The sequence below is a fragment of the Alternaria hordeiaustralica genome (assembly GCF_023758085.1).
Source record: "Alternaria hordeiaustralica strain BMP 2776 chromosome Unknown scaffold_10, whole genome shotgun sequence".
In the NCBI taxonomy this organism is placed as follows: domain Eukaryota; kingdom Fungi; phylum Ascomycota; class Dothideomycetes; order Pleosporales; family Pleosporaceae; genus Alternaria; species Alternaria hordeiaustralica.
In genome coordinates, this window is record NW_026056782.1 from 754,528 (window position 1) to 772,188 (window position 17,661).

A 17,661-nucleotide genomic window follows, 5' to 3' on the forward strand; every position below is an offset into this window, starting at 1 on the left:
TATGCAGCATGCTGATGCGAGATATAGAAAAGCGAGCCATCTACGTAGAGCGCTCCCAAGAAGTAGATATGGAGATCGCTCCAGCATGGCTTCATCTATCCGAATCTGAAACGTATGGCACGAAGCTGGATCTCTATCTAGACAAGGGCATAAATGAAGCTACTGCTGTGGAGTTTCGAAATAGATTTGGTATGTTTAGACAGGATCTTATTGCTGGCCCGATGCGAGGACGCTGATGCAGGACAAGACACACCACCTCCGAACCTCTTCAAGCCGGTAAAATTAGAAGACTCGCTTGACCCGACGCCATTGAAGCAATTCAGGGCTTGGTATGACGAGTGCAATACCCGACATGAGAGATGTTCTGCGATTCAGCAAGATTCGCTGTTGCCTACAAGAGTGTTGGATCTCGATGATATGCCCAGTTCCGACGCTATAGCTGAAAACATGAAGCAGTGGCCAGAAATCTTTTCTCAAACCAAATGCAAGCTAGTCGAAACGACCGCTGGTCAGAAAGGAAAGTACGCAACGCTGAGCTATTGTTGGGGAAATGGGCTGCCGTTCATGACTACCACGGAGACGCTTCCAATGCGAAAGAGCAGCATCGGCTTTCAGGATCTTCCTAAGACGCTTCAAGATGCTGCTATGGTAGTACGGTTTCTTGGTCTACGGTACGTATGGATTGACTGCTTGGCAATTGGTATGAACCGACTCCTCTGTATACAGCACATATGCTAATGCTTGTACTCTCGCTCTCAGTACAAGATGACACGGCAGACTGGGAGAAAGAATCGGCTGTCATGGCCGACATCTACTCCAGATCATACATCAACATCGCTGCATCCAACGCTTCACATTGCGGAGCAGGCTTCCTAGGACGACGGAAGATGCCACTGACTGAACGTATCGAGATCCACGATAGCGAAGGTAATCTAGAAGTATATCTCGTCGCCCAACAGACCCGCAACTACGTAGGCTCCACCCCCCGAGACGCCGTCGTCTCCTTGCTAACAAAACCCAGGCACTACCAAGCGACCCCCTCGAAACACGAGCCTGGGTCCTCCAAGAACAACTCCTGCCATCCCGCTCCCTCCATTTCGGCAGCGCCAACATGTTTTGGCGCTGTCCCGACGGCATCTCGCACGAGGAGCGTAGAAAAGGCTGGACGCACCTCTACACCCTCGATGCCGTGGTATCCAGCATACGCCTACCTATCGGAGCTGCCCTTGGCAAAGACGCGTGGTTCCAACTGGTACTTGACTATACCTCCCGCGGTATTACATACCCCAAAGACAAATTCCCGGCCATCTCGGGCGTCATGACTGTCTTACAGCGCATGATTGGCGACATCCCCGCAGCAGGACTCTGGCAGCGTAACTTCCTCAAGTGGCTCCTGTGGGTACCTAGGCATGATTTCGCGCCTTTTAAACGGTCGGATATTTGGACGGCACCGTCTTGGTCGTTCATGTCTGGGGAAGGACCTGTAGATTACGGGTTAGGTGATCTTACTGTAGGTATGAATACCTCGCTGCGAGGCTTCTGTGCGTTTCTTGAAGAATGTAGAGTCGTGCCTAAAGGACTTAATCCGCTTGGTGAGCTGAGAGATGGGTGGGCGAGGATTAGTGGGTCAGTGACCGACGTTACTGCTATTAGCGAAGATGTAGCGGCAGGGAAAAGTCCGTATCGGTTGTGTAGGGTGCAGATGCGCGACCAAAGCTACCATGATGCGCGAGTTCTTTTCGATGATGAGGCGTACGAGGCTTGTGAGGTTCTGATCGTTGCGCCGGCTTTGGGTGTGGCAGTCGTTAGTACGGATAAAGAGCGGGGCGAGTATGTGAGGGTTGGACTGGTGGTAATTAAGAGGGTAAAACTTGAAGTGACGACGGAAGTAAGTACAAAGACCGCCAAAAGGGACAAGGATAAGATCGCTGACATCATGGTAGCAGTCGAAAGAGTGGTACCCAGAAGCGGAGGACTATTCCGAGCCACGGTCGATTGTTCTCCGTTGAGTCATGCCAAATACGAGGCGCGTATGGAGCATGTTGAACATCGGCGTTGAAGCTGAGCCGCCAGTTAGATGAAGGTTGAGCCAATACCCACGACTTTAATCGAGTGTGAGCGAGTCTGACTTGGGGACTCGCGTAGCCTCAGGTTTTCGACCATGGTTCACTACCGCACATATCCATAGTCCAAACGACCAGAAACATGGGCGAATTATTTGAGTAACACAGAGGCAAAGCTGCGCATATATAAAGCCTGCCCTCAAATACTAGAAGCCACATATCGACTTACAACACTTCAACCCCAAAGCAAAGAATCTGCAAATAACCCATCAACACGACATAAGGAAGTTATACCTGACGATGCCTTCCGAGAACAAACAACCAACCAATGAGATGAATGTCCCTCGAGCTCAATTCACGGCTAAGTCATACCACGAACAGCTATATGTGCACCACAAGTGGGCGGCGAATGTCCTAGGTATAATAGGCCACATTATCAGATCTGAGCCTGCTCCGTACCCTCAGCAGAGCTACATACGCCATCGGTCTGGATGCGTATGTACCCTCCCTTCCTCACCCAAGCAAGAAGACAAACGCTCTGAAGGCGAACACGAGACCGCAGAACAATTCGCTCAGAACTGGAATCCAACAAAATTCCCCAAACTGAAAGAATGGACAAACGACGACTTCCGCTCAGCGATCCAGCACTGGACATTTGACCGCAACAAGAAGAACACACCCGAAGCTATCAACGAAGCAGAAGCTGCCCTTTACGATCTCAACAGCGGTTCTTGGGCTGGTACGCAAGACTGGGTCAGAGAACAACACGTTTGCGAGACAGTATATGTATGTCTCTTGAAAGTGTTGAGTCGGTATGGGTATTGGAGGCATTCTATCACTCTTCGGTCTAAGTCTTGGGACGGCCGAAAGATGACGATATATCGCACGCAGGGGGCGGAGGAGCTTCCCACGTGGCTTCAGTGTCATGGGTTTGAGATTGTGGCTGATGAGGATGGGGAGGAAGTGGAGAAGCTAGACGCTATGGTAGGGGAATGGCTTTCAACCTTGGAAGGACAGTAAGTAGATGTCTTGGAACGATGAACACGGTGGAATGATATTAAATGGGATGAGTTATTGTTTTTGTAAGAATTGAAACCCGCCGGTATGTTTCTGCACGGGTGAAGATACAGTTTGATGGTGATTAGGAAAATTAACCCGAGTACAACCCCTCGCTAGGGGTGGCTAGAGTCTTCAATGCACTTACTGCATACACACTATCAAATGTTAATGATCGACTAGCCCCTAAGACAATGTATACGCCTACCCAGATATCATCCCTAATAGTGCATAACTTCTTTGTAATATGCGACAAGAATTGCAACCACCCCTGGTACTCTAACATCTATGATCTAGTACGATCGGCACATTTATAAAATCTAGAAAAGATTCGTTTGCGGTAACTACAGGGCATGTTATTAAGAACGGCCCTAGAGAGACCTTTAAGATCATGACCAGAAGAGACAACAGGATTGACCACGCCACACAACTTTCATGTATGTACCCGGACGATAAGAACAAGATCGCAAAGGAATGTCTGACTGCTCGACTTCGAAAGAGACTGCAGATACGGTAGATACGGTAGCATTGAAGCCCTGGAGTCGGGGTTCCCTGTATCGGATGCCCCGGAAATAGGCTAGGATGCGGGGAAGTCGACGGTCCCTGAGTCGCGTCTCTGCGACAACAACAACCTCGGTGAACCTAGCTTGCCCCAACCCTCTGCGAAAGGAAGCTTTTGCGATGGATCACATTACCTCATCTCGCGCATTGTCTTTGGTACACCCGATTGATTGGGGTTAAAGAGACGGATCGGTCATTGTATCATTGATGAACACCTCTGGAACCGGACGATAAGTAGAAAGTGCTCCTTACTATGGCATGTAAGCATCTACCTCCGTTCTCTCGTGGTATTCTCGGATGTTAACCGTCTTCAAGTACCCATAATCGCCGGAGCATCAGGCACTGCAGCCCTAGCAGCCTACCTCAACGCGAAATATCACATTGCCCACGACCTCAGGCGTAAACGCGGTGCTCTCTCGCCGACACAAGAGGTCCTTGACTTCATCGCCGACCGTGCAGCTCGCAAACGTGCTCTCACGTACCACGCTTTCGAAGACCAGGTGCGCAAACAGCCGAACCATCCGTTTCTCATCTTCGAAGGCAAAACCTGGTCATACAAGGAGTTCTTTGATGCATTCACCAGGGTGGGGAATTGGTTGATAGAGGACCTGGGCATACAAGCTGATGAGGTGGTGGCTGTGGATGGCGGGAATAGCCCAGAGTATATAATGCTCTGGTTTGCGCTGGATGGAATTGGAGCTGTTCCGAGCTTCGTCAACTGGAACCTCACTGGGACAGGATTGGTGCATTGCGCAAAGGCAAGTGTTACTGGAACTGAGCGGGTAGACCCTGGCTGACTTTGAAGTAGCTATGCGGCTGCAGATTCCTCATCGCAGACGCCGATGTCAAGAGCAATGTCGAGCCATGCCGTGCGGATCTTGAGGAGACCGGCATCAAGATCCAGTACTACGATCCCTCTTTCTTCGCGTCGCTACCGAACCCGACTCCTATACCAGACTCGCGTCGCGAACACGTTACTATAGAGTCCCTCCGCTCGCTGCTTTATACTTCCGGAACGACCGGACTGCCCAAAGGTGTGACTTTGAGCACTGGTCGCGAGCTCTTAACTGGCTACAGCGCCGCCAAATACCTCGAACTGAACCCGGCATCCAGAATGTACACATGCATGCCTCTCTATCACGGGGCTGCGCATGGCCTTTGCGTTACACCGATGGTTCATTCTGGCGGTACAGTCGTATTGAGCCGGAGGTTTTCGCACAAGACCTTTTGGCCTGAAGTCGCAGCTTCAGATGCGGATATCATCCAGTACGTCGGCGAGCTTTGCAGATATCTACTCAACGGCCCGACGAATACATTCGAGCGGAAACACAAAGTCAAGATGGCATGGGGCAACGGTATGCGCCCCGACGTATGGGAACCCTTTCGTGAGCGTTTCAACATACCCATCATCAACGAATTATATGCGGCTACCGATGGATTAGGGGCGACATTCAATCGAAACGCTGGTCCCTTCACGGCGGGTAGCATAGGTCTCCGGGGGCTGATCTGGAATTGGCGGTTCGGCGACCAGGAAGTGAGGGTGAAGATGGATGTTGATACGGAAGAGATTATGAGAGATGCAAACGGCTTTGCAATCAGATGCGGAGTGAATGAGCCGGGCCAAGTGCTGCACAGATTAACACCAGACACGGTGGCTACTTCACCAGGCTACTACAAGAACGAAAGTGCCACAGAGAATAGGAGAATTAGGGATGTGTTCGAGAAGGGCGATATGTAAGTCACCCCTCCAAGCTCATTGACCTCAACCTGATGATAGCAGATGGTTTAAGTCTGGAGATATGATGCGACAAGATGCCGACGGCCGCGTCTTCTTCGTCGACCGTCTAGGCGATACGTTCCGTTGGAAGTCAGAGAACGTATCGACGAACGAAGTAGCCGACATGCTCGGAAAATTCCCACAGATCGCTGAAACGAACGCATACGGCGTCCTTGTGCCTGGCTACGACGGCCGAGCGGGCACTGCATCTATCGTTATGGCAGATGGAGTCACAGAGTCAACATTCGACTTCGCAGCTCTGGCAAAGCACGCGAAAGCGGTCTTACCGAGTTATGCAGTGCCGCTGTTTCTAAGAGTAACGCCTGCATTAGAGTATACGGGTACTTTAAAGATTCAGAAGGGTAGGTTGAAGAAGGAAGGTGTGGATCCGGATAAGATCACTGGAGAGGATAAGCTGTATTGGCTGCCGGAGGGTAGTGATCGGTATGTCCCATTCACGAAGAAGGATTGGGAGGCTGTAGTGGAGAAGAGGGTACGATTGTCGTAGTATCTAAATTATAGCTAACCTTACACCAAGTGCATCGTACGTTCTACGAGACACATCTGCTCCTGATCGAGTGCTATATTATAGATTCACCGCTTCCTAGAGCCTGCATTGACGTTAAGTCATCTACTTTGCATGCTTTCATCTTGATGTAGGCTGGAGACCTACTCAACCTCTTCCCCGTACGATGTGCGACGATGCTGGTGACTGATTCAGGCCACCAAGGACATCCAAGTTCTCAAGTACACCCGCCACCATCCCAGTTGGCCATCATCCACGTAAGTGTTGATCACCCACTCCATCTCCTCGATCCACTTTTGAACGACAAAAGACCCCACCGGGCATCAATCATCGTCGCCCTCTCGACATGCATCACCCGCACTCTACATTCACTCCATGCCTGCACCATGGGGCTCATTACGCTGATCTCAAAAACACCTTCAGGGCTGTACGCTACGGCCAAGGCGCAGCTAGCCCCATTGTGGCTGCATAGACGCTGGGGCGTAAGGGTCCACAAACCATGACCTTTCCGCCCATGACATTCGTCATGTTCTACGTTGCGGGTGATACACGTGCAAAGGAATGCTGGTTAATGTGTTGGTTAAAAGGGTAGGCGATCGAGCCAATCAAGCGACACGGGGTTTGACTCTGCGTGCATTGTTGTGTGTCCCGAGAAGAGGGTTGAGTCCGGAGATTTGGTCTGTGGTCTGAGATGCGGCGGTTGGCACGCTTCATTATATCAGATAGAACGGATGATTTGGGGAATTGATTAGGTGTATGCTTGGACTGTAAAGATGGCTTCTTGTGCTGTTGAGGTGGAAAGTGAGTTTGGTTGGGGAATGGGGCTACGTAGAGGGGTCCTCCTGGTGCTGATTGTGTTCTACGTGTCTCTGAGACCTAAATGCGCCACCTGTTGTAGTTCCTGGGATGCCTTGACATACACAAGCATTGATGTATAGCCTTTGGCTGTCCAGCTTGATAGCCAACACGAAAGAAGCAAGTGGGCAGCCAGGAATTACCTTGGCCTACATGATGAATTTCCTGTCAGAGAAGCGATAGAAGTATTAGACTGTCGGTAGATTTACCGGAGCGGAAATCTAGGTTGTAACCTTCGATAGTTTGCTGTCAAACTGTGAGGCGACGTTGGGCGTTGGGTAGCTCTGGCGTATTGAATCCTACGAGTCGCACTCGACCAACGCATTGTAATTACTCTTCAAACTATACTTTGGAACAAGCAGACCATGCGCTTCATCCACGAACAACGTTAGATGAAGTGAAGCATGATTCAGCAAGACGCCATCGTGATCAGTCGTCCCAGGGTAAACGAAGGGGACAACTGAAGCGAGCCGACAAGCGAAAACGTCAACCCGGATTCGATCAAACCTTCAATCGCCGTTAAAGCGCGCCATTCCCCTTTGACCCAAAACAACAATGCGATGCTTTACCCCAACTCACCTCCAACAGAACTATAATACACACAGATCTTCACGCGACAACCGCATACAGACGGTGTAGTCAAGCTAGCACCCAACTTCCCTAACCGCCACGCACCTGCCAATTTACCAACAGTAAGGAAAAGTCTCCGAATCCAGCCAAAAACACCACAAATCTCCCCCAGAAACTCTCCAGTTGGTCGGTTCGCTTGCTCCCCACCCCCTTTCGCAGCCCAGCCCCCACACGAAGGGGGACGCGCGCAATACCTGTATCGATCGCCATGCTCGAGTCCCTCATTTTTCAGCCCTACAATCGCCCGCTGTCATCGAAACCAAATCTGAGGTTGAATCGTAATCATCGTTAAATTCAGCCCAACGGTTCTATTCCCATCTTAGATGGGGCAGACCAGAAACTTAGTAAACAGGTGGCATGCACTGGGCGTGTGATCGACCTAGCCGCCCACCAGCGCTCGGTACTCAACCTGTTACGCGTCCGGTGTGGAAAAAAGGGAAAAGGACCAACAATCATCTGCCGGACTTTCTGAACGGTGTGCGCAGGACTACGTTGGCAGTTGGTGCTTGGTGGTGGTTTAATCGGTGCGAGAACTGTGTATTCGGGGCGAATGTCGCGATGCATGGGTGACCGTGGCTAGGATCTGGTTCTGTCCTGTTGGTTTGCTAGATGTCCTGGTCTGGCTCGGCTCTCCCTCACCTCAAAAGTCCCTGACTCGACTCACCAACGTGATCGTGGAAGTGATGCGCACGCAAACCTGTCGAATGGAAAATGCCGGACAGCTGCAGGGCTCAACGGCACATGGATTTTCGCCTTTCATCGGGCTGGGCGCATCGTTGGTACGGATACACCTCATTTACCAGAAAACGGGAATACTGGTGACACGGATTTCTTTGTTCCGCCTTCGCAATCCTGTACGGATTAGTACACGAAGGCGGGATACGGGTTTTTACATTGGGCCGACTCACGAATATATCGTCGTCAGGTTTCTTGTGCTATAGGGGGTTCGCGGAAGCTGGGGCAGGGGGTTTGGCCGCGTGCGCTCTTTGTCAATCTGAAGGTCTGGACAAGGATGGCATCGTGGGCACGGGTTTCCGAAGCTTCCGCCGCCGCACCGGACGGGCGAGGAGAGGGCGCTCATGACGCGATGCGACGCGTCGTCTTTCTGCTTTCGAGATTGACGGTGTAGCAGCATGAGGATGAATGCGACGAAGACGGTGTGGAATACATGTCAGACGCCTACTTCTTACACCCCGCGTGGAGGGTAAATTCTCCTTCAGCCCTACAGCGCGCGAACGGTTGTCAGATCAGTAAGCCCTTGCGCGAGCAACCGCCGGTGGAGTTGACCCTGGAGAATTGGGTGCTGACATATACAACGTGGGAAATCCGGGGTATCAGATACAACTGTCCACCAGGGCAGTAACGTGAGCAAGATATGACGTGATTTGATTTGATTGCAAATGCTCTCCATGCATGGCCCCTTCACAGGAAGGATCATGCTCCTGGAACCCTATACTTCCGCTGCAAATACAGTGTGACGGAGGAATCGTCTCGTGCTCGGATGTAAAAGGCCGTCTCAACCCGTCCTCCGGGCAGCAGCGAAGTGCGAGAGGTGTCACAAATCGCCGAGACCCTCTGCTTCGGGCTCGCACGGGAATTTTGAAACTTTACCCCTTTAGGGAAGCGTTGCGGTCAATCCTTCTTCTCTGCATTATCCTGAAAGCGTTTAGGCGGCTTCGTACTCGCCTCTTTGCCGCTAATGGAACGTTATTCGTTGGTTCGTTTACATGTGAAATCCGCTGGGCAAACTAGTGTGTGAATTGAACGCAAGGCTGAATCGACAGGTACTAGATGGGGCTGTCTTGTCGATGGTCCTTGGAATTCTTCGGCATCGGGGTCTGTGTCAACGCTACGGAGCGTTGTACGATATTCGATTCGCAAATCAAACTTAATCGCTCGAATCCAAGATCAACGGCGGTGGAGTTAGAAGGGCGTTATTACCGACAGAACGACCGTTGGGGACCGCCCAAAGGATGGACAAAGTGCTTAGCGGCTTGCGATAGTTACCGGCGCTAAAACATCCTGCCCAGGTGTCAAAGCTCTAGTATTAGACAGTTTCTGCGGAACAGTCACGTCAAGCGAGCCATGCGCTTGCTGACAAAGGTCGAGGGAGGCATACTTTTCGTAACGATCCTCGTGGGCGGTGCACGAACCCGAGTATGGCATGCGAGACAGTGCGACGCCTGCCCTGTACGCGACTAAGTGGCGCGGACGTTTCAACGGCCAACCTGAACGTATGTTTTGCGAGCAACGATACGTGTCGCAGAGCGTGACGGGGCGATACAAACTCTGCGCTTGTAATTATCGTATGCAAAAAGGCTCAGGCGTAGCTGGTGGCCTTGCCAAATGGCTGCCTGCTGGTATGGGTCCCGGAATAGCATTGCAGACGAGAGCAACAGACGAGACACGGTTGAACCCGTGAAGGATGCTTGTGCCACTGTCCGTTTCACACCAGCCTCTCATGGTGCTTTCCACACAGCCGCGCCGGAGTTGACTCCGTGCCGTGGCATCTCGCGCTCTGCACGTGACGAAAAACCGGTCACCGAGTGCCCGCTTGTTATCGTGGGATTACTAGATCGCATCCGGTATGCCGAGCAGCGAATTGCACTCCGTCGAAGCTGTCGCGAGGCGTCGTGGCGCGGTTTGCGTACCGAGTGATCCGCATGCTTCTTGAACTACTCCCAGATGTGCAGTTGTGTGCAGTTGTAGTGCATGTGGAGACTCTTGTATCATTTCAAATTCGAGATATCCATGATATGTGGAATGCGTCACTGGGCAGAGTCGCGCAGCCCCACTAGAGGCTGAATCCCACGAGGCGCAGGCTTCGCAACATGCTTCCGCATCAGGCAAGTTGCTGTCGCACGTAGGATTGCTTGAGACCTACTTGCGTCACATCTCTCGCCCTGCTGCTCCTCACGCTTGCGAAGTAAACTCGCTGCGTACGAGCAGTCTAGTTGGCTGCGCTCTCAAAGTTATTTCAGTTGGCTCATATTGATATGGTTACGCCGCAGACGCGTAGGTAGGGTTGCATCGGCAGGCAGCCTGACCGGTAGCTGAAAAATTGGCTTGATTGAAGGACTGCTAATGGAGGATGGAATATCAATTCATGGAAGGGCGAGTCTGTTTATGGCTCAAGCGGGTGACGAGCACCGGATGATCCAATGGTTCGGGGCTGTATGATCCCGTCTGGGGGACCGCGGGGTAGATGGTGGGATGATGATTATTCAGAGATCGGCGAGGTTCTAGTGTCCGACGGCGTAGGCGTACTCGCTGACTTGCTAGAAGCAGTAGTTGATGCAAGGAAACAGAATGGAAACTATCCTTGTGTGTGTTTACGCTTTTCGAATACCCGCATTCTTTGCAGTCACCCTGCATGTCGTGAATAACAGGTTGTTGCGCAGAAGATCGACGGTGCAGGGTTGTACGGCTGCGCGCCCTTTGACACTCAAATCAATATCGCGATGCTTCAACGGACGAAGGCGGAGGTCAAAAGACTGACCGATCGCGATGCGGACTTAACGTGGCAGCGGTGACCTAAACTGGCTTTCGCGTGTGTAATGCGTGGGAAAGTGCTGTACAGCGTCCCACACGGTACATGTGCTTGCGCACCGCATGTGCATTGGAAGTTCGCCGTGTGATGGAAGGCGTTGCAAACAGGCAACAACCCCATGATGTTTGTCGCGAAGAGAGAGGGTGTGCTTCATGCCTAATGTGTATGCAGCAGCGACGCTGAGCGACCTTTCTATCACCATTTTCACGGCTGACTGCTTTGTATTCACGCACCAAATACAGCCTCGTTCAGTCAGCTGTCCTCCTCAGCCCTATCACTGTCCCCACCATGCGCGTTCCAGAAGTACTGCAGAAGCAAGCAGCAACCACCTCCGATGCAGCACGGGCTGAGTAATGAAGTCAGGTACTTACGAAATCGCTGTGTTACTTACAGGCTTTGAGTGGCGTCCAATTGTATCCTGTCGCGCCATTTACCTGTTTGAAGCATGTCGAGCGGCACGGCACTTTCGGGTCGGCTTCGCGTTGCAACTCCGAGTCCGCGCATTCCGATGTGCGATGATGCCTAGGTCGCTCCTTCGAAAGAGGAGTCATTCAAGACGATCTTGATGCATTTGTGCACATCATACATGAATCAGCATTCTGGACCTGTCTAGTGGAGAATCCATCGTTTGATAGTTTGCGTGTCTGACTCGGTTCCTAGAGAGGCCTCTGGGTTGGGTCTGTTGCAGCATTGCCAAAGTCCGATGATGGTGTACTTGCAGGCCGTTCGAGAAGCGGATGTCCGTGTGGTCATGATAGGACGGCTTATGGACAAGTCTACACCACGGCATACTCGCTCGAAACGGAAATATTTCCACCGCAGACGCAAGCCACCTCACAGCGAGGAGTGTAATTCGTCGGCATGTTCGATCTTGCATTTGCTCAGGAGACGCACGTAGTGAAAAAGTCGCTCTTCCAAGAATTGTGAGCTGAATAATGTAACATGTGCGTTCGAGCCAGAAATATAATGAGTCGTGCGCATTATGCTAATCTTGCTCTTGATATTTGGTTTGATTTTGCCTGCGGCACAGCAGTTACGCCCGAGCGCTTCGAAGATCGACTCGCAATACGGGCCTGAACAGGGACGTCGAAGGATTCTTTCAGGGATCTTACCGTTCCCGCGAGAACGGCTGAACGGTCAGGAAAGGCAAGTCTCCTTCTTGGCACAGGAACGCCATCAAGCGTCGCTTCGCGGCTTTCTGGCGCTGGAAGCGCTACTGTTGTGAAAATGAGTCGAAGAGAGTCGAGATGACACTAGTCCATGAATGACTGTTCGTTTCGACCACCAACCTGAGACTGCATGCTGCGGCTGATAGCGACCCTCCACTCTCTGGGCGTGGGAAATCTGTCTGCCTTGAGCTGCATGATGACGGAAGCGAGCGCGGGTTGTGATTGCACACGTTGCTTTACAAAAGCGCAAAGGCCGAGACCTTCTATTGCCAGTCTGCCACGAGGTCTGACGCCCCATGCGGAGGCACCGCGCTGGCGACACCGTCCGTGTGCAAGGCGACCAATCGTCATCGGTGAAGGGGCGCTGGATAATAACGGGCGCTTGGGTATACATGAACCCTCTAAGCGAACAGGCTCGATTCTACGCAATACGCGACAAATGCGGTATCCGTGTTCTGGTCCGTGGGGATATTTGGAAATGATGCTCAGTGAATTCAGCGACGTGTGGAAAGAGCGGCGGCAGGCTTTCCCACCACACTGGTCGTTCCCTGCTATCGGTTACGCCCTGCAACCGGTGAGCTTAATACTGTACGAGGTGGTCCCATACACGGATGTATACAGAAAACCCCTCACTAAGTTTCGGTGTAGTATATGAGCGGCAGTTATCACAGGTCTTCGCTCGGGTGCTACAGCGCACGACCAAATGAATGACAGTGGGGACACGAGGAGGGGTACCTGTGTCGCATCGTTGCTGGACCAATGATGGTGTTTCGGGTGCTGACTTGTGTGCGTCGTAGGGCTGTAGGGCTGCGAAGGAGGGTGGTAGAGTTACTGTCATCAGAAGGCTGGCTCGACTTGGCACAGCGGCCGCTAATTATAGGCCGTGCCCCTCTGTCGATGAATTAGCGCGTTAGTCGCTTCCAAAGTTGCATTGTTTTTGACGATAAATATGGAAGGAACGGCATTAGCACGGCGGCTGCCTCTCGAACAGCGTTATTAGACAATGCGAAGGTGGGAGAATAGAACGATAGGCGTGTACTGCGATTGACTGGTTAGTGTGTTTTGGTATGGGATATTGTGCTCATGTAGGCGATCTCGCGGTCGCCGTAGCACGACTAACTCGATGCCCCTCTTGGGCATACACCCGGCCGATGACGGCAATGTACCAAGGATTCAAAGCATGTTGATAGTGAACCCGGTGATAAGGGCTGGACGAGATCACATGACCTCTCGCGGCGTCCCTCTCCCCAGCATGTATCGCGTACAGCGGTGAGATTTGCACGGAACGCCCGAAGGAACGGTCGCCCAGTGCCCTGGAGGGGAAGTTGATTCGTGCTGCTACTCGTCCAGCCACTCAGAGGACGCGACAAGAACCGGTGGCAGGGACCCCCAGCTGCCGCTAGCCGCTCTGGGAAACATATGGGTCCTCCCGCCTTACAGACTCACCGTCGGAACAACCTCACCTTCTGTGTCGCTTTTACACGACTTCAGCATCCGCATAGGGTGTATACTTTTCAGCCACCACGGACCGATCACGAACTTGGCGATGCACCGCGCAATTTGGGTGCCGGCGGCATCTCTGCGGTGAGCTCTCTGTCACCGCAACATAGCGGTGCTCCAAACGGTGTGAAACATTTGACTCTACGCTACAGCGACAGGCCAACTCGGTAGATGGGGTCAAAAGAAGATGTCGCGTAATTCACACCTAGCTAGCTTCTTTGACGTTCGCTGGACTGCGAAACACTGATTCGTCTTCGTTGATCTCCGCCAACCAGGCGTAACACAGCCATGCTGGGCAAGGAGACATTCCGAAGCAGATGAGCCACTGATACCGCGATACAACGCCTCAGCTGCTTATAGCTTTCTTCTTGGCCATGGATACTTCCTACATGAAGCAACGGGTCAAAGAATAAGAGTTGTCGGGACATTGATAGACATCAAGAAGGGCCTATAGGAAAGAAGAGTCTCCTGGTGCCACGGCCGTGGGACTCTGATTCCTGCCGCAGAGGCTTGTTCAGCCCAGGTGTTGCCGTAGGTGGACAACTGCAGCAGCCAACGGCCCCGTTAGCCTGCGTTCTGGGTTTGAATTGCTGACGCGGGGTCGGGGTAAAAGGTACCGTCTGCATATCCCACCAACTTGCGCCGCAGAGTCGACAAGGTATCATCTAGCTCGTTGAGACATCTCCAATGAGAGAGCAGAATAGACAATGCAATTGTCTCCCACGCCACGTTACACAGTTACAGTTGGTGTGGCATTGCCGACAAGCATACCCCTTGCCATTATCTGGACGCTGTTAATTGAGCGTTGTAGTTGAATACAGACAGCGGAGTGGGGAATGTCTCTCAAGCGAGGGGACATAAGCTGCGATGTCTGAGGCGAAGAGCTCCACAAACGTCTAGACAGACTTGAGGCCCCACTCATATGGAAACCCGACGTCGAAGCGAGTAGCCCTGGAGAGCAGCTGGGTTGCGATAGTCGATAGCTGAGGTTGAGGTCTCGACACACGTGGCATAGCGATCTGCCCTTTTCCCTCTTTTATGAGTAGCGCGAGCGTGCCAACGCGTGTGTGTCTCAGTCCTGGATCACCAACGTACACACGGTTCGCTGCTCCTTCCCCGTTGATCGGCCCCCGCAATCTCGATGCTTCATGCAATGGTAGTACCATTGATAACACCAACCACATCGCGTGTGCGGACTAATTCAGTGCAAGCAGAGGATAGTCGTTATTTACCAACTGCAGGCTCTAGGACCAACGGGACGGTGTACCTTTAGATCTGAGCAGCTAGCGCGCCACCAAGCTTTGAAACGACCGGTGGTTTCTTTACAGCCGCCACGCACAATTGGACGAGATAAACTCTGCAGTAGGCTCGCCCAGGCCATATATGGCAGTGGTTGATGAGAGAGTGGCTGCAGATGTCGAGTAGAAGCAGGAGGTAGTACCAGACATTTGTCAAAATTTCAGGAACGACATCAGGGCGATAGGCAAGAAAAGGCGGTCTTGAAACTGTACCTTACCTGATCGAAGATATTCTGGGACGTGTCACATAGGCGGCTCAGTGAAGGCGCAGCTACAGAAGGCGTGAAGCCGACAAGGCTCGACCGCCAGGCGTAGGGCGTGCCGTTGTAACAACGGCAACAAGACACTAACAGAGCAATCTGCCAACAGCAAATGGGCTCAGGGCGTGTCTGGCAGTGTTTCTAGATGCACATTTCCCATGATGATTGGCTTCTCCAGTGTCGTTGGTGGAAACATGGCATGGCTAAGCTTTGGGCTGACTGCCGCTATGCGCCTTTTGGCTCAGACCTCACCGACACTGCAGTAAGGTGCTGATGCGGCTGCGGAAGAACATGGGACAGTGCGTAGGGCTGGTGGAATGCGACGCTCGTCTGAAGGGGCCTTTGGGGCTCTTTGAGTGGTGGCGCTGTTGCGGCAGCGTACTTTACTTAGGCACGGCGTGACAAAGCAGCTAAATGCATCGACGGTAGCTGGAAGCAGGATATGGTCTCCATTTAGCAGGCTTCCTGATTCCCACGCGCAACGGCGGAGGGACGGAGTTGAGGTCGGGAGTAGCAGGACAGCAGTCGGAGGGGTCGGAAGGCTAGTGAACGGCGACGTCGAGGTGTCGCGGTGTGGCATGCCGTCGAGAGGTTGCGCATGCACGACGAGGCCGCGGGCGTTGGCCAATGGCGGCGGGGGCTGGACGAGTGTGATGATCTGGTGTGAGCCGGTCAAGGCGCAATTTACCCACGCAGCAGACCTTCAGCAAGACGTTTGCGTTCGTCGCCTTTCGGCCCCCATGTGCGGGCGGCGCTGTGGAGGCTGGACGCCCCATTCACCCTCGCAGCTCGCAGGCTCGGACGAGAGCCGAGGCGTGATTGATGATAGCGACGCTCGCAACACGTCGACGCATGCGGGAGGGCATACGCACGCCGCACGCAGGGACGGAGATAATGACAGACCCGGCGCCGCGAGGTTCAGTGACGCCCCGACCGCGACTTGGACAGGCCCCAGGGTCATAGGGCTGTCTGTGATGTGCACTGCGCCAGGAGCCAGGGTAGCAGGGTTGGTGGGGACGCGACAGGGAACCGCCGCGACGACATGGGACGACGACACCGCTCTCCGCTAGGGAGCTTTGGTTTCAATACACCAGCGCCCGACGCTTCCGTGCCCTCAGCTGCCTGTCTGCCCGTCCCTCACTGGCCCGCTGCCATGCTGCGCTAGCGCCCATACTAAATTTACAAGACCGCAGTCGGTCAAAGTACACCGGCCAGGGTTGCTCCAAATCGTACCAAATTGAGAAATGCTCAAGCGGCCATCGCGTAGCCCAGGGTGCATGCGAGAGGCCTGAAGCTGGGGACCAACACTAGCCAGTCTGTGCTCCACAAGAACGACTGCGGACGCAACATGGACGGCGAGATAAATATACTGTCATCCCCGACTGCCAGACTGAGCCTCTCTCATCCCACTGATAACAACCTCCTCATTCCTTCACCTGCAAATGCTCCCCACATCCAACATCACCATGCACCGACACGCTGCCTACCCATATGCCCAGCCGGCGCCCACTACCACCAGATACTCGGGCACCTCCTCAGCCTTCTCGGCTTCGGCCAACCCCAACGAGGACTGGACCAAGATCTCCGATCTTGCTGAGCGCAGGCGGATACAGAACCGCATTGCCCAGCGCAACTACCGCAAGAAGCTCAAGAAGAGGCTCGAAGACCTTGTAAGTTCTTGTGCTACCAACCCTCGTACTGCTCGGAACGCCATACTAATCCGGTTGCAGGAGCGTCGTGCTGCCTCGAGCTCAGCTTCACCTGAGCAGAAGCCTGTCGAGCTGCAGCCACCACAGCGGTCCCCGCGCCAGGAGTTTCCCTCTCCGTCGTCTTCGGAATCCTCGTACACCACCCCGCCTGCCGAGGATCGGGGCATGTTCTCGCATCAGTACACGCGCCAGCTTTCCACCAGCCCACCTCCCTTCTCCGTAGCGTCGTATTCGTCGGCCTACCCAGCGCCAGATGCAGTCGCCTACTCGATGCCGTACTCCACTTCGCCCTACCACACAATACCGACCACCCTCACACCGGAGATGCCAAGCTACACCTACCTGCCGCCACCCCACTCGTCCGCCTACTCCACTGGCCTGCCTAGCCTGGTGCCCAGCATGAAGAACGAGTACTACGGCGACGAAGAGATGAGCCCTTTCGGCGTCGGCTACGCGGCCATTTGCGGAAACGAGATCCAACCACCACATTCGTACGCAGACTCAGTAAGGCTCCCCACTCGCCAGCCCTACTACGCATGAACGTCCAACTCTTGCACTCGCCGCTGCTGCCTCGACGAGCCACCGCTGACCGCCGCCGGTAGAAGACACTGTCTTTCGACTACCCGACGACGCCCAACTCCATGCCCCGCACACCTCCGCTGCCGCTTCTCTACTCCATGTGAGCAGGCGGCGGTGGTGCGCGGGCC

General features: G+C 53.3%; 2 protein-coding genes across 2 annotated transcripts; both read left to right on the forward strand.

The window, feature by feature from the left end:
• Nucleotides 1–417: 417 nt before the first annotated feature.
• Nucleotides 418–5,965, forward strand: FAT1 (long-chain fatty acid transporter fat1; the record flags this gene model as incomplete). Its single annotated transcript, XM_049388439.1, has 8 exons — nucleotides 418–700; nucleotides 766–971; nucleotides 1,022–1,395; nucleotides 2,504–2,802; nucleotides 3,470–3,556; nucleotides 3,996–4,438; nucleotides 4,489–5,414; nucleotides 5,461–5,965. The coding sequence occupies 8 exons, from the start codon at nucleotides 418–420 to the stop codon at nucleotides 5,963–5,965; spliced, it is 3,123 nt and encodes a 1,040-aa protein (XP_049243984.1).
• Nucleotides 5,966–16,687: 10,722 nt separating this feature from the next.
• On the forward strand, nucleotides 16,688–17,494 carry J4E84_005848 (uncharacterized protein; the record flags this gene model as incomplete). Its single annotated transcript, XM_049388440.1, has 2 exons — nucleotides 16,688–16,915; nucleotides 16,976–17,494. 2 exons carry the CDS (start codon nucleotides 16,688–16,690, stop codon nucleotides 17,492–17,494), a joined length of 747 nt encoding a protein of 248 aa, XP_049243985.1.
• Between the last annotated feature and the right edge of the window lie 167 nt (nucleotides 17,495–17,661).